At 40.9% G+C, this 12291-nt stretch overlaps 3 protein-coding genes across 4 annotated transcripts in view; all 3 read right to left on the bottom strand.

The window, feature by feature from the left end:
- Positions 1 to 559: 559 nt before the first annotated feature.
- Positions 560 to 5221, bottom strand: LOC133933812 (cytochrome P450 20A1). The gene is made up of 13 exons (XM_062381043.1): positions 5016 to 5221; positions 4366 to 4415; positions 4042 to 4208; positions 3808 to 3953; positions 3555 to 3722; positions 3160 to 3238; positions 2576 to 2688; positions 2404 to 2458; positions 2179 to 2299; positions 1966 to 2084; positions 1568 to 1631; positions 1362 to 1451; positions 560 to 1212 (listed from the first exon to the last, which is right to left on the bottom strand). The coding sequence occupies exons 1-13, from the start codon at positions 5085 to 5087 to the stop codon at positions 1062 to 1064; spliced, it is 1395 nt and encodes a 464-aa protein (XP_062237027.1). The 5' UTR covers positions 5088 to 5221; the 3' UTR covers positions 560 to 1061.
- A 299-nt stretch (positions 5222 to 5520) lies between these two features.
- Positions 5521 to 10303, bottom strand: LOC133933825 (transmembrane protein 237B-like). 2 transcript variants are annotated; one of them, XM_062381059.1, is made up of 14 exons: positions 10121 to 10303; positions 9904 to 9939; positions 8535 to 8566; positions 8403 to 8416; positions 8130 to 8201; positions 7831 to 7959; positions 7556 to 7655; positions 7084 to 7241; positions 6866 to 6998; positions 6578 to 6769; positions 6235 to 6308; positions 6039 to 6126; positions 5825 to 5946; positions 5521 to 5741 (listed from the first exon to the last, which is right to left on the bottom strand). In XM_062381059.1, the coding sequence occupies exons 2-14, from the start codon at positions 9934 to 9936 to the stop codon at positions 5677 to 5679; spliced, it is 1212 nt and encodes a 403-aa protein (XP_062237043.1). In that variant the 5' UTR covers positions 9937 to 9939; positions 10121 to 10303; the 3' UTR covers positions 5521 to 5676. The 2 variants fall into 2 exon arrangements, with proteins under 2 accessions (XP_062237043.1, XP_062237045.1); XM_062381061.1 differs by having other exon boundaries at positions 9904 to 9936.
- A 617-nt stretch (positions 10304 to 10920) lies between these two features.
- Positions 10921 to 12291, bottom strand: part of LOC133933245 (MAGUK p55 subfamily member 4-like) — a 9694-nt gene continuing 8323 nt past the window's right edge. The window contains exons 21-22 of the mRNA XM_062380209.1: positions 12269 to 12291; positions 10921 to 12048 (exon numbers count right to left, since the gene is read on the bottom strand). The exon at positions 12269 to 12291 is cut by the window's right edge and continues 112 nt beyond it. Of these exons, the coding sequence (XP_062236193.1) occupies positions 11857 to 12048; positions 12269 to 12291 (215 nt within the window). The 3' untranslated portion in view covers positions 10921 to 11856. The remainder of the gene's footprint in view (positions 12049 to 12268) is intronic.

The following is a 12291-nucleotide window of genomic DNA, read 5'->3' as shown; positions in this document are numbered from 1 at the left end:
GGCGCGACAGGCCCTTTGTTGCTTCTGTGTTTTGAAACATGCATTTGATCAGTTCGTTCTAAATTGATTTAGTCCACTTTCAATCCCAGTTGTCCCCCCACAGCCATAAGGCCTCTGACCTCTTGGCAACAACCATGATGGACATGTACTATAAATACATTGCACTGACCAGTTACTGTATGTGATAGTGTCTAATGTGACCTGTCTATTTCAATGTCTTTTTTATGTTGATAATTAACAATGTGGCAGAGGATGACTCTTGTCTTGTTTAGAAATAACTCACAAATAATGAGTAACATTTAACATACCACTGTAATGATTAATCAAATAATAAATTAAATCTACCAATAATCAATATACAGTTACTGTCCCTATTAAAGCAATTCCTGCTTTTTCAAATGTAAGATTTGATGCATTTTGTGTCTTATAGTAAATAACAAAATTCTGGTTTTGTGGTATAACTTGATTACACCTTTAAGAAATTGTGGGTTTGTTACTGTCTGTTTTCTAAAGTCATGGTATAAAACATATTTATGTAATAATGAAAAAAACTATGTGACACCAGCAAACTGAATTATTTAAGTAACACTAAGAAAAGCAGCGATATGCAATACATTATATCACAACATTTTCATACGTATTTTACTTTATGTCAGAAGTCTTTACAAAATAAGAAGTGAAATGTCTAAAGACAATGTGGCTCACGATAATAGACAAACACATCCCTCTGATTCAAGGCAGTTGTTCTTGGATTTATAAAAAACAAACATCTGGCAGCATAAAGTGTATTTTAGAATATTTAAAATACTGATATTTTAACAGTCTTTCAACAAGTGCAGAATTGATCTGTGGGGAGAGAAGGTAATAATGTGCTTCAGGCTCTGGCTGGAAAAAGAATACAACCAGGAAAACAGTGGTGGTGCAACTGGAGTGCAAAAAATCCCCCAAATTAAGAAAAGTCCCACAAGATTGATGCTAACTTTAGTGTTAATTACTGTCACGTAAAATAATAATTGGACTCTTCAGCTCTTCTGCCCACCGGCAATGTTTAAAGACGAGTTCTATCTCCTCCTGCTGACGGTGACCCAGGTCTCGTCTTTAGGCGTGGACACCAGCTCAGATCTGACCTCCATGACTTGTCCCTTCAGCTTCTGAAGCTTCAGCTGTCGCGCCATCGTGCTGAGCAGGACGGTGGCCACAGTGTAGGCGAATCTGTCAGAGACACAATAAACACAATACACTTTGGAAAGCGTCCCCTGAAGTATTCAACCACAGAGTTGGACCCGATCATTTAAAGTAATTTCTTTAATTTCTTCCAAGTCTGACTAATGAAATCTCTTCGTTTTAATGTGGTTCTGTACCTGAGCTCTGGGCACGTCTGATTCCCCGAGAAGCCGAGCAAAGAGAAGCTCTTCCTGACTGAATCCTCCTCAAAGCGATCTGGATCGAACCTGAAAGATTTCGGAGTCATCAACAAATCAGAGACTGGAAATATAAATATTCCTGCCTGAAAAGATGGAGCTGTTACATCCTTTAAAACATCAATATTCGTCAATATGAAGCAAACCTGTAGGGGGTGCTCCATGTGTCGGAATCTTGCAGGACTACTCCCAAAGCATAATCACCAAAGTCTGAAAGATGACAAAATCAAAACATGATCTTCTAAGAATAGTTAATACAGTTATTATGAAGTTTTCCACTATAATATTAATATTTCTTGTCTTCCCAAAGTTTAACTACAAAAACTGAGCACATTTATGCAAATATTACAAACAAAACAGTATACTTCATGATTTAATAATTCCACAAGCTCTTAGCTGTTTCCTTATCCCCTGTCTGATTATTAGTTCCTTTCTCAAGGCATCTCGACAACAAACCTAATACTAAATTCACTGATTGTCTGTGATACTGTTACAAACAGCTGGGAAGAAATCGACGGACAAAGAGCCCCACACAGATGGAAACCAGATACCTCTTTGGGGATTACGTGTTGATCAACCTTCCCCTCCACTTCCTGAAGCCGAGCCGCGACGGGGGTCAGCTTGGCTGTCCTCACTGTCTCATTTAGGACTTGCTGGCAATATCTGGTTAGGGACAGAAATAATGAGTTCATCGACCTTTGTTTCACTAAAATTTGACCAATGTCAGACATCTAGCGGCCAGGTTTAAAGATCCTACCTAAGCTGAGGGATCTTGTCCAGAGAAACTGGAGCCGAACCAAAAACTTCTGTCAGCTCCTGGTACAACTTGTCCTGGACTTCCTCTGAGGTGGACAAGAAGTGAAGTGCCCAGATACACACTGCAAAAATCATCAACATTTAACAGTGACTCAGAGGAGATCCATCATAAAATATGTATGATTTCGAGATTTCATCTCCGGTTGTCTTCCCAGTTGTCACTTACAGTTGGCAGTGATGACGCTTCCAGCCAAAGTGAAAACCATGCAGTCCTCCATGATCTGAAAAAAACAACCAGATGAATTTCAGTATATTTTCAGACCTACGTGTTAACTGAGAAGATTTTTCAATTATCGCTCAGGTTTGAAACCAGAGTTGGAGACTTCATCAGTATTCACCTGTCGCTCTGTGAGGCTGGACTGAAGGAGAGCGTCAACAAACGCAGTCTGCTTCCTCTGGGTTTTTCTCTCCTTTGCCACTGACAGCAGCACAGACTCCATCTCTGACAGAGCTGAAGAAATTATATTTTAAAAACATCATTGTCATTAATGGTTAAATGGTTAAAAAGTCTGTGTGTTTGCTTCCAGTCCCTCAGACGGCATCCAAGATTAACACCAGCCAGATGCCAAGTGTCTGAAGCAACTGCCCTTGGCAGAAAATCAATAAGGGTCCCCAAGAACAGTGGCGGTTCACTGATTAAGGTGATAGCCCTGAATGGGTTGGGTATGTCTGTTCTGCCACTCTATTTATATCTGTCTGAGGAACAGCTTTACACACAGATCATAGCTGAGCCTCTGCAAATCCCTGTATCTCTAAGGCAACAAGAACGAGGGCAGAATCCCACATTTCAACACACAGCAGGTGTGAGGGCACAAAATGGTAAAAACCCAAGACCAAGACAAAAAATGGGACCTGCTAGACTGAAAGATCAAGACAGGCAGCACTTAAGTGTTCCCGCACATACTTCAATAACCTCACTCACCTTTCTCATAGTGTCCTTTTCTGCTGGTGCTCTTCTCCAGGGAGCCGTCCAAATAGCCTTTTCCGATTACTGACCAGATCTGGTGGCGTCGAAGTGAGTTAGAAGACGCAAATATATTAAATTAATAAATGTAATTCAACAGAACTTCCTGAATTACACCCTGCAAAAAAAGTCACGGAAGTGAAAATATAAAAATACAAGGAATTGCTACCTACTGTGATGTTGGTGCCTCTAATTTAGTTATGTAACTATATATAGATGAGGTTACCTGTTCTTTCCAGTTTAAATACAGTATAAGAAGTACCTTTTAAAACATGCAAGAAAATCACCGTGCAAATTTTGACAAGCACAGGTGATATTTGATGACTCAAGATGTTTAAAGCAATCTGCCTCACCGCGTCATGGTTCTTGCGGAAGGAGATGACCTCCGCGTCATCTTTGAAGCGGTCGCCCAGAGCCAGCTGCGTGACCGTCTTCATGGCCAGGCCCAGCAGGTGGGCGCACAGTGGGGTGTGCTGGTCCACTGGGAACGACTTCCACTTTTCAACCAGCTCCTCCACCAGCTGGGAGACAAAAGACGATCCCAGACGGTATGTTTTGAAAACTTTTCCATACTTCTAAACCATGCAATGCATCAGCAGCACAAACCTGGAGCACGAGAGGAAAGTTGTTCTCCAGTGTGTTGTTGATGGCGCTCTCATACACCTTTTTCCTCATCATGGCCTCAGTGGCCCAACCTCCCATCCCTGACTGGTAACCCAGCAACGACTTCAGCATCGTCTCAAAGGAGTCGGCTGAGAGGAGCAAAAAGAAAGTGTTGAGGTTATTTTTGTTTACAAAGCGACGACTGTGGTTTAATTTCCTTCCTGCTGGTGGACTTACTGGTGTGGTTGGGGTTGATGTGCTGCTGCAGCTGGTTCACGGAGCCCAGGCTGACCACCGGCCGACCACCGAACCAGAACGACGCCACAGACCCGTGCTCCTGATGCAGACTCATGAGGAACTCGTGCAGACTGCCTCGGTTCACGATGTCCTGCAGGTTGCCATCCCTGATGAGGCAGAAAACAATGGATGTGAATCTCATGTCAACAGATGGTTATAAACATTTGATAAATATATATGTGTGATGCCACCAGACATTCATTTCCTTTGACTAAATTGAAGTTTCTATAAGATACAAAGACATAAATACAAATATATACTTACTTTTCATCTGTAGGGTTAAGACCTGGGATGCCAGAGGCTTTTCTGGATGACTGTAAATAAAGTCACACATGGATTTGAGCTGTTACAGTAATTACAAGTAATTCATTGTTAATACGATTTAAATGAGCACGTATACATAAGTGCACTGTCTTCATAGGGGCTAACACACACATTTTGCTTCGCCAATAAACAAATCCAGCTAACATCCATTCAATTATAGGGAATCCCATTTGAAAAAATGCTAATTTAAGGTGTGTTGGCTTCAACACATGCTAAGGCACCACATTTACTACTTTGATCATTAACTAGAGATTTAAGATAAAATCGGCGTGTAAGTGTCGAACTTTAGAGAGTTCGATTTCTATATTTTTTACTTTTCTAGCTCGTTTTGGCGAGTGGATCAACACTGGGTTCCGCCCACTTTGACTTGGTGAAGTTGTATTTTCTTGAAGCAGTTTTCTGTTTGGTGTATCACACTAGAGCCGAACTTATAAACAGTTCACATTGTCAGTGTGTGGATCTTGAATTGGCTTGAAAGGGATGCTCCCGCTCTCCAGGGAGAGATGCAGTGTTAAATTCCTCATTTTAAGGCGGAGACTGGCTAGATAAGGACTAGCTGAGAAGCTAACTTGACACTTGCAGAGACGTACCGGGTACAAGTAGAGAACCGCGCCGACTAACACGATGACGAACGTGACGGCGAAGATGGCGAAGTCCAGCATGACTGCTCAGGTTCAGCAGAACAGTTTCAGTGACTTTGACTCGTGAACATCTGGTTGTTTTCCACGTAAACTCTGTTAGCGTCACCACGTCAACACACTGTCCGGGTTCGACTACACGGTCCGGACAGGGAAAAGTAATCGAAAAGGGTGAAATCGATACTGAAACTATAGCAACGCTCACACGTTTTTGTGCATGTGTGCATTTTCCATATTTGTGTTTACCATGTATTTACTTTATTTTACGATTTCATTAATTTATTATCATTTAATTCACTGTAATCTTTTTTTTTTAAATTCTAATTTGTATTGTTTTATCCTCTTGTGAAGTTCTTTGTAACTCAAAAGTTGTGTAACCCAATTAAGCGAAAACAACTATTATGACTGAGTTTTTGGTCACACCGTGGGAATTCCAGCAAAAAGACAATAAAACACATTGTTGAATTCGTAGGGTAAAACCCTGTATTTAAAAAAAGCAACAACAACAACATATTGACATTTAAAAAACACAATACAACACAAGTTTAATGCCAAAACACAGTGCAAAAATATATGTGCAAAGCTGTAGTGTCGCAGCGGATACACGTGTTCCTCAGGCGATCATTTCTGATTTGTCCTCTGGTTTGGTCGCCTCCAGCTCCATGGCCATGAGATAACCTGAAGGACAACACAGTTAAATCAAACAGGGATCTTCCTTTAAAGCAGATACCCAAACACAAACGCGGATTCTTCTCTCTCACCCTCAGTGTAGTCCGTCTCAGGTTGGGACGCTATTAAGATCCAGGCCAGGCCGACAAACAGCGCCACCACCAGGTTGATGGTCACCCATGGTTGGAGGATATCGTGCTCGGACCCTGGTGGCCTGGAGGAGAGAAAGGGAGAGCCTCAGGTTTCATATGCAGGTTTTGTGTTGAAAGGTAAAAACCTAGCATAGCACGGTTCCACTGATCTCACCATAACGTTGTGTTGAAGGACGGGTACAGGTTGATTCGATCACTGGTCATCTGCTGGCTCAAGCACAGGACCAGCGCCGAGAAATCCACTAGACAGGAGGGAGAAATAAAACTGAAACCAAACACACACCAGCTACTTCAGGTAAAAAAAGAACTTGATGAGGAATCGCTGGAGGACAAACACAGTGTGGACTCACAGAATGAGGCGAGAGCGACGGGGTCCAGGGTGATGAACTCTCGCAGAGCCATGGAGCCTTTGGCCAGATTGACTCTGTGAGGCAGAGCAGGTTTTACGTTACTGACACAAGCTTTCTGTTTCATACTCTGAGATAAAAACCTGCACCTTTGAAAAGATTTTAAATAAACAAATATTAACACTGCAATCAGATATTTTTTACTTAATATTGGTCAGAGCAACAGCCACCCCGGGAGAACTTGATCCCATTTCCACTTGAACATTTTTACAAGGGGGCTGACAGGAAAAGTTCCCAAAAAGGCCCAGAGTTCAGTGCATGCATGAGAGGGAGTGTTGATCCTCACCTGTCGAAGGCAGCCACAGTGTTGATGGCCAGCAGCATGTAGAGCAGAGACTGGCAGGGGTATGCCAGGCTGTGGTACTGCTCCAGCAGGTTGGACAGAGCGGTGAGGTGCTGCCCAGCCAACATGTACACCACCACTACATTCCACATGGCGCAGCCCGCCAGGAAGCCGTGACAGTACAGGCCGAACCTCCTACAGCAGATGCAGAAGAGATGGTATTTTAGAAAAGGGGGAAAGGACCACGCATTCCTTTGTGTTGTTTTTCTTACAGAGACATGTTTCCTTCACCTGTAGCTTTTGTGCACTCTGATAGAAACGTCTCTGGTCGTCCAGAGCGGCTGAATGTGCTGGAAGTCCGTCATGTTATCCGTCTGGACGCTGGTCTTCCTCCAGTCGGAGCGCTCCGACGCCTGGAAACGCTCTGCACGTGAACACACACAAGGTTTAAGTCAGTATTTCACCATTTAACAGCCTCAATCACTTCTTCTTCTTCTTTTGTTACTCACTGTTCTTCTCGACAAACACCTTCCCGACCGTCTGGCTCTGACCCTGTGGGGCCGAGAACAGAGAATGCTGGGAGATAGGAGGGAGGGTGTCTGTGATGATATCATCTTCTTCTACGTCCAACTCATCGGGAAGCTGCGACTCAACCACTTTTGACTTCCTAAAACGACAACAATAAGGGTTATATCCATTACAACATAATTCATAATCAGGTTGTTGCTTCATTAAATCTTGTTCTTTTTTTAACAATTATTACAAATATAACACAACTCAACTCATAATATGCATTATTTGCAGACACTTTGCTCTGCTTCATCAGGGATGATTGTAAAAAATAAGGTTTCACTGATTTTGACATCTGAAGAAGTGAACGAATCGAGTCCTTGATTAACTGAGAAAAGATGAACTGATATGGAAAATAACCGTTATATATTAAGTCCTTGCAGAAATAAATGTCCTGCTTTGAAAACCTACTTTTTCCTTTTGCTCTTTTTCACCACCTCTTCTCCGTCCGTGTACTGATCAGCTGTATCTCCGTTCACCAGATCGGCCTGGTCGTCTTCAACATCTGAAACTATGGCACAGGCGTGAATATATGTGAATATACTCCTCTATCCAAACTGAGCTGGTCATACTGTAGTCCCTCCTTAACAAGGCACCGATCTGCCACAGTTTCTGCAGTTTAATTGTTTTCTTGACATGTTGTAAAAGCCTACGTGTGCCGTCTGTACACGCAGTCAGATTTTTACCTATAGCAGCTGTTTTCTTTTTCTTCCTCCTCCTCGGGGGAGGCGCTCCATTTGTGGGTTCCAGGGAAAGTTGCTCTCCCACCTCAGATGTCCTCCTACTGTCCAGGCCTCCCATCTCCAGCCCCTGATCTGAGAGATGAAGCGGTGCGTGAGTATTGACATTTCACTCTGAAAGGTTAAGTTGTGTTGATGGGTCCAACAATTTCTCCCCTTGCAGTACATTTTCTCATGTTTACTTGAACACAAAGCAGCATTTCACAGTTTGTGGGACACAGCGGGAGACCCTTTGTGTTTCTTACCGTCCGCATCATCAACTCCATTCGTCTCCTTCCTCACCCTCTTCTTCTTTTGTCTCGGCGCTGCCACTTCCACTGCGTGAGAACAAAAAAAGTGAATCCAAATTAGAAAAGCTTCAGTACAAAACTAAAGAGGGATACATGATATATATATAAAATAAAATAAGAATGTTAATAGAATATACATAGACTCAACAAGATGCACATACAAGATATTCAATATTTTTTGCTATTATAATTATCATATTAACATATGTTCTACAGATTCTGACTCACCAGCTGTGTCTTGACTTCACGTTTCACACAACAAAGAAAGAGACAACAACAACATGGGTCAGTACAAAAACGGTATGTGAAAACAAAGTGATGATTATCTGGTCACAGCCAGAAATGAACACGTTCACGTACCTCGTCATCGGGGGGAGCGACCGCTGTCCTCTCTTAAGAGACAAAAGACAAACACACAAGTCAGTTCTCTTCTTTATGTTGTTGTTAAAGGTTCTTGCCAAATAATATTATATAAAAATAATCTGATTTGCCACCGCTGACTTTAACTTTTTTGTATCCATGACTCAGCCTTATTTAAATTCATACCTCTGTAACTTTAAGAAGCTTTCAGATTCATTCTTAGACTTCTTCATGGTTTTATTCACGTAGAATGAAGTTTAATTTCTGTTTCACAGCCAAATATCAATGCAAACCAGCAGGGATGTTGTAGAAATACAATATGTGCTTTATTAACATTCATATCACACAAAATCTACTCGTCTACCACTAGCGAGACGGCTGAGAAACCAAAAATCAAACACTGCAGGTGGTGAAATTGGATTAGTGAAATGCTCGGATCCATCAAACGAAGCGTAAACACATTAACAAATTAACACCTGATCTAGTTTGGAGTTTAATAGAGGTCTAAAATGTTAAGGATAAGACATCAGAAATAGAGATCTTACCATTGTCTTTCTGGCCATTTCACCCGAGAATCGAGTAAGAGCGGACTGAAGCCACAAGGACCATCCTGGCTGTTAAATCCTCGGCTAAATCTGTGTTCATACATCTGCCACGACGGAGGATTACTCGGGGTAAGAGGTCAAAACCTTTTCTTTCTTTTTTTCAATCTCTTGAAGCAGTGTGTTTATTTTTGAGGAAGTGCGTGTCTCTGGAATCTGTTTTCTAATCTCTGCGACAACAAAGCTAAGGTTATTTATTCTAAGTTTGTTTGGTAACAATCAAGGAGTAACAGTTTTTTGTTTTTACCTTTATATATACAGTCTATGGTTTTGACTCAGATATCAAAACAGAGAAAAGCAGAAAATCCTCACATATAAGAAAATTAAAGCGGCTGAAATTTATATTCTAGTGATAAATAATTAAATTAATTAATACACTATAAAAAAAAACTATTTGAATGTGGAGCACTTTTATTTCTCTATAAAATCTCTCTGCAGCTCAGTTTTCGTGTTGAAATGACGATTCATTCTCTTTTTGAATCATTACATCACATTGAACTTTATTTGCTCCACCGCCTGAGGACTTCTGGGGCGAGTAGACGAATTCTTGTTTTGTTTTGTTGTAATGAATGTGATATTTTTCCTCTTGCATCAATAGTAAAAGTAATAATTGAACAACTTCGATGTAAATGTTCCTTTTGAGGACTGTGCATCTTCAAACGAGTATAATAAATAACATTAATGACGATTGCACAGTACAGTGATCCTATAAATACCTGTGATGAAAAAGGTTTGGGGTTTAAAACCCGGATACTTCTCTGACTAACCTGTGGAAGAGGCGGAAGCTCCCTGGGCCGCATCTTCTGTAGTAGAAACACAGATTATTTGAGATTTACACGTAACTTAAATGTCGAATGTGTAAAAACACACAGAGTTAGAACACAACTGTTAGCTTCACAAACAACTCAAACCCGCTAGCTCAGATCATGCTAATCCTTAAAAGCCACTCATACCGTTATTTAGGAAAACAAACGTGTAAGCTACCTTCGAGTTTTCTGTCTTTCTCTCCAGATGTTCTCAGAGATGAAGCTTTCAAAGGTCATCCGGTTGAATGAACTCCACTTTCTTCGTATTAACCAAATACGACATCAGTTTGAAAGTAAATAAACAGCGTCTTCTCCCGTTGTTCGCTTTATTTACATTCTGCAAAGGGCGAGTTGCCACCCGGACGCATTCAGGGGACGCACACAACACTCCTTTCCCGTGTCTTCACAATAAAAGTTCCACTTCAAGGGAGGTGAACAGGTGAAAAAATTACAAATAAAATAATTTAAATCCTGAATAGTTACAAACAAATTTCAAGCAAAATGAAATGTGTCCCCCACTATGATTCTTGAAATGCGTCAGAAGCCAAGTCTGGAAACTACTGGGTTATTCTCTAACAATAGGTTTTTAAAGCATGTTAAATCATCCAGTATCTAAAATTCAAAAATATAAAAGTAACTTTACTTAAGGCTGTCAAATTGATGTAGTAAAGTAGAAAATACAATGGTTTTCTCTGATTAATTTCATTTAATTTAGATTTTAATTTTTTTTAAATTTACATAGTGTACGATATTGTGCATTAATGTTGAACAGGAAATAAATGACAAGTACACTTTCCCCTCTTTCTAATTTTCTGCAAATTTTGGTAAGAATTTGAGCATGTTCAAGCCCTCAATAAGTCAATTCATTTGCCTGAAAAATAATAATCATTACAATTTCAATAGGGCCTCACTGTCTGTCAGTGCCTGTCAGTGCTCGGGACCCAAAAAAAAGACAAAATAAGTGAACGCAGAGATAAATTACTATGAGAGTTGCTTTATTATCGTCACAAACAGGTACAAGTTTTAAAATTCCATTGCTTTGCATGCACTTTGGAAGCATTTTACTATGAAAAACATGGTTTAAGGTCACTAAAGTGTTATTTTTGCAAGTTTGCCAAACACAGCATTTGGTTAATTTAGCTTTTTGTAAACCTTGGTTAAATTTTTTGGCGTGCAGTGACAAACACTAAGCTATAGAAAAACACACAGAAATGATAGACGTGACATGTGGAGAACTTCATCCTGCACTGTGGCTCCACCACACAGGATCTACACAGGAAGTCAGCTCCCCTGGATCATCCTGTCAGATTATTGTAAAGTATCCATCCTACAAGATAAAAAAAAAAACTACATTTGGATTTCTACTGTGTAAACATCAGTTGGACAAACCTCAAGTCTATTTTGCAGATCTGTGTTACAACAGAGGGGAGCAGGGCAAGAAATTGAAAAGCTACATGCAAAGTACAAATCGACCTTTTTACAAGCACTCTGTCACTGTAATAATTCACAGATCGTAGTGTTATTACACTTTTCTACATACAGTTGTCTTCCTACTTTTAAAAGACAAACAAAAAGCTGATTAAACTGACAGAGCTTCAGGGATTTCTTGGGGCACGAGTCCAGCTTCATCTCGTCTTTGGGGATTTGACGACGACTTAAGAACCAGTCAGAAACGTCAGAAACACCCAGATCAAAATATTCAGATTTTTTTTTTCATGCCCTACTCCCCTTTGAAAATGCAGTGTTGGACAGAAATACAAATTGATTTCAATGTTAAGCTTTTCCAGATGATATTCCAGACTTTCGGTTTGCCAAAATTTGCTGCCATAATAATTAAAAACAAAAAAAAGGGCGAGGGGGGTCGGGGAGAGGGTCGCGTCTCTCTTCGCCCCTCCTCTTCCCCTCCGTCCTCCCTCAGGAGTCGGTGGTGGGCCGTATCCAGCTGGCAGGGACCCACTGCGGCTCGTCCTGAGCCTTCCTCGCCGCGGTCAGCAGCTGGGCGCAGGAGTCCTGCAGCCCGTCGTTGACGATCACGTGGTCGAAGAACTGAGAGAAGTGCGACTCCATCTTGCGGGCGGCCTCCTCCATCTCCTGGAAGTCGTCGCCCTGTTGGAGGACAGAGAATTTTAGATGAAAATGTTCAAAACATACAAATTAAATAGGTTTGAAATGATATATATCATAACATTGTGCTCTTGAGTATATCAATGATGAGATTGTGACGCTTATTTTTCTTCTCATTTTTTTCTAATGAGTTTTTCAATCTGAGCGGAAAAATGAAAAAGTACAGAGGTCAGAAAAAACAGACTCATAACAGTGATCTTACTTTGAAGGGTCTGTTGACATAGT

Source organism: Platichthys flesus, chromosome 22 (genome assembly GCF_949316205.1).
Source record: "Platichthys flesus chromosome 22, fPlaFle2.1, whole genome shotgun sequence".
Lineage (NCBI taxonomy): Eukaryota > Metazoa > Chordata > Actinopteri > Pleuronectiformes > Pleuronectidae > Platichthys > Platichthys flesus.
Note: the sequence above shows the minus strand (reverse complement) of the source record. Positions and strands in the feature narration are given on the sequence as shown.

Excerpts from the sequence above, each read along its gene's own strand:
- LOC133933812 (XM_062381043.1), bottom strand. The coding sequence starts at position 5,087 with ATGCTGGACTTCGCCATCTTCGCCGTCACGTTCGTCATCGTGTTAGTC. Across the intron at positions 3,239-3,554 it reads TCCGCAAGAACCATGACGCG|ATCTGGTCAGTAATCGGAAA; the intron begins GTGAGGCAGATT and ends CGACGCCACCAG. Across the intron at positions 1,213-1,361 it reads CAGACGTGCCCAGAGCTCAG|ATTCGCCTACACTGTGGCCA; the intron begins GTACAGAACCAC and ends TGTCTCTGACAG.
- LOC133933825 (XM_062381059.1), bottom strand. The coding sequence starts at position 9,936 with ATGCGGCCCAGGGAGCTTCCGCCTCTTCCACAG. Across the intron at positions 7,242-7,555 it reads AAAAAGAGCAAAAGGAAAAA|GAAGTCAAAAGTGGTTGAGT; the intron begins GTAGGTTTTCAA and ends TTGTCGTTTTAG. Across the intron at positions 6,770-6,865 it reads AGAGTGCACAAAAGCTACAG|GAGGTTCGGCCTGTACTGTC; the intron begins GTGAAGGAAACA and ends CATCTGCTGTAG.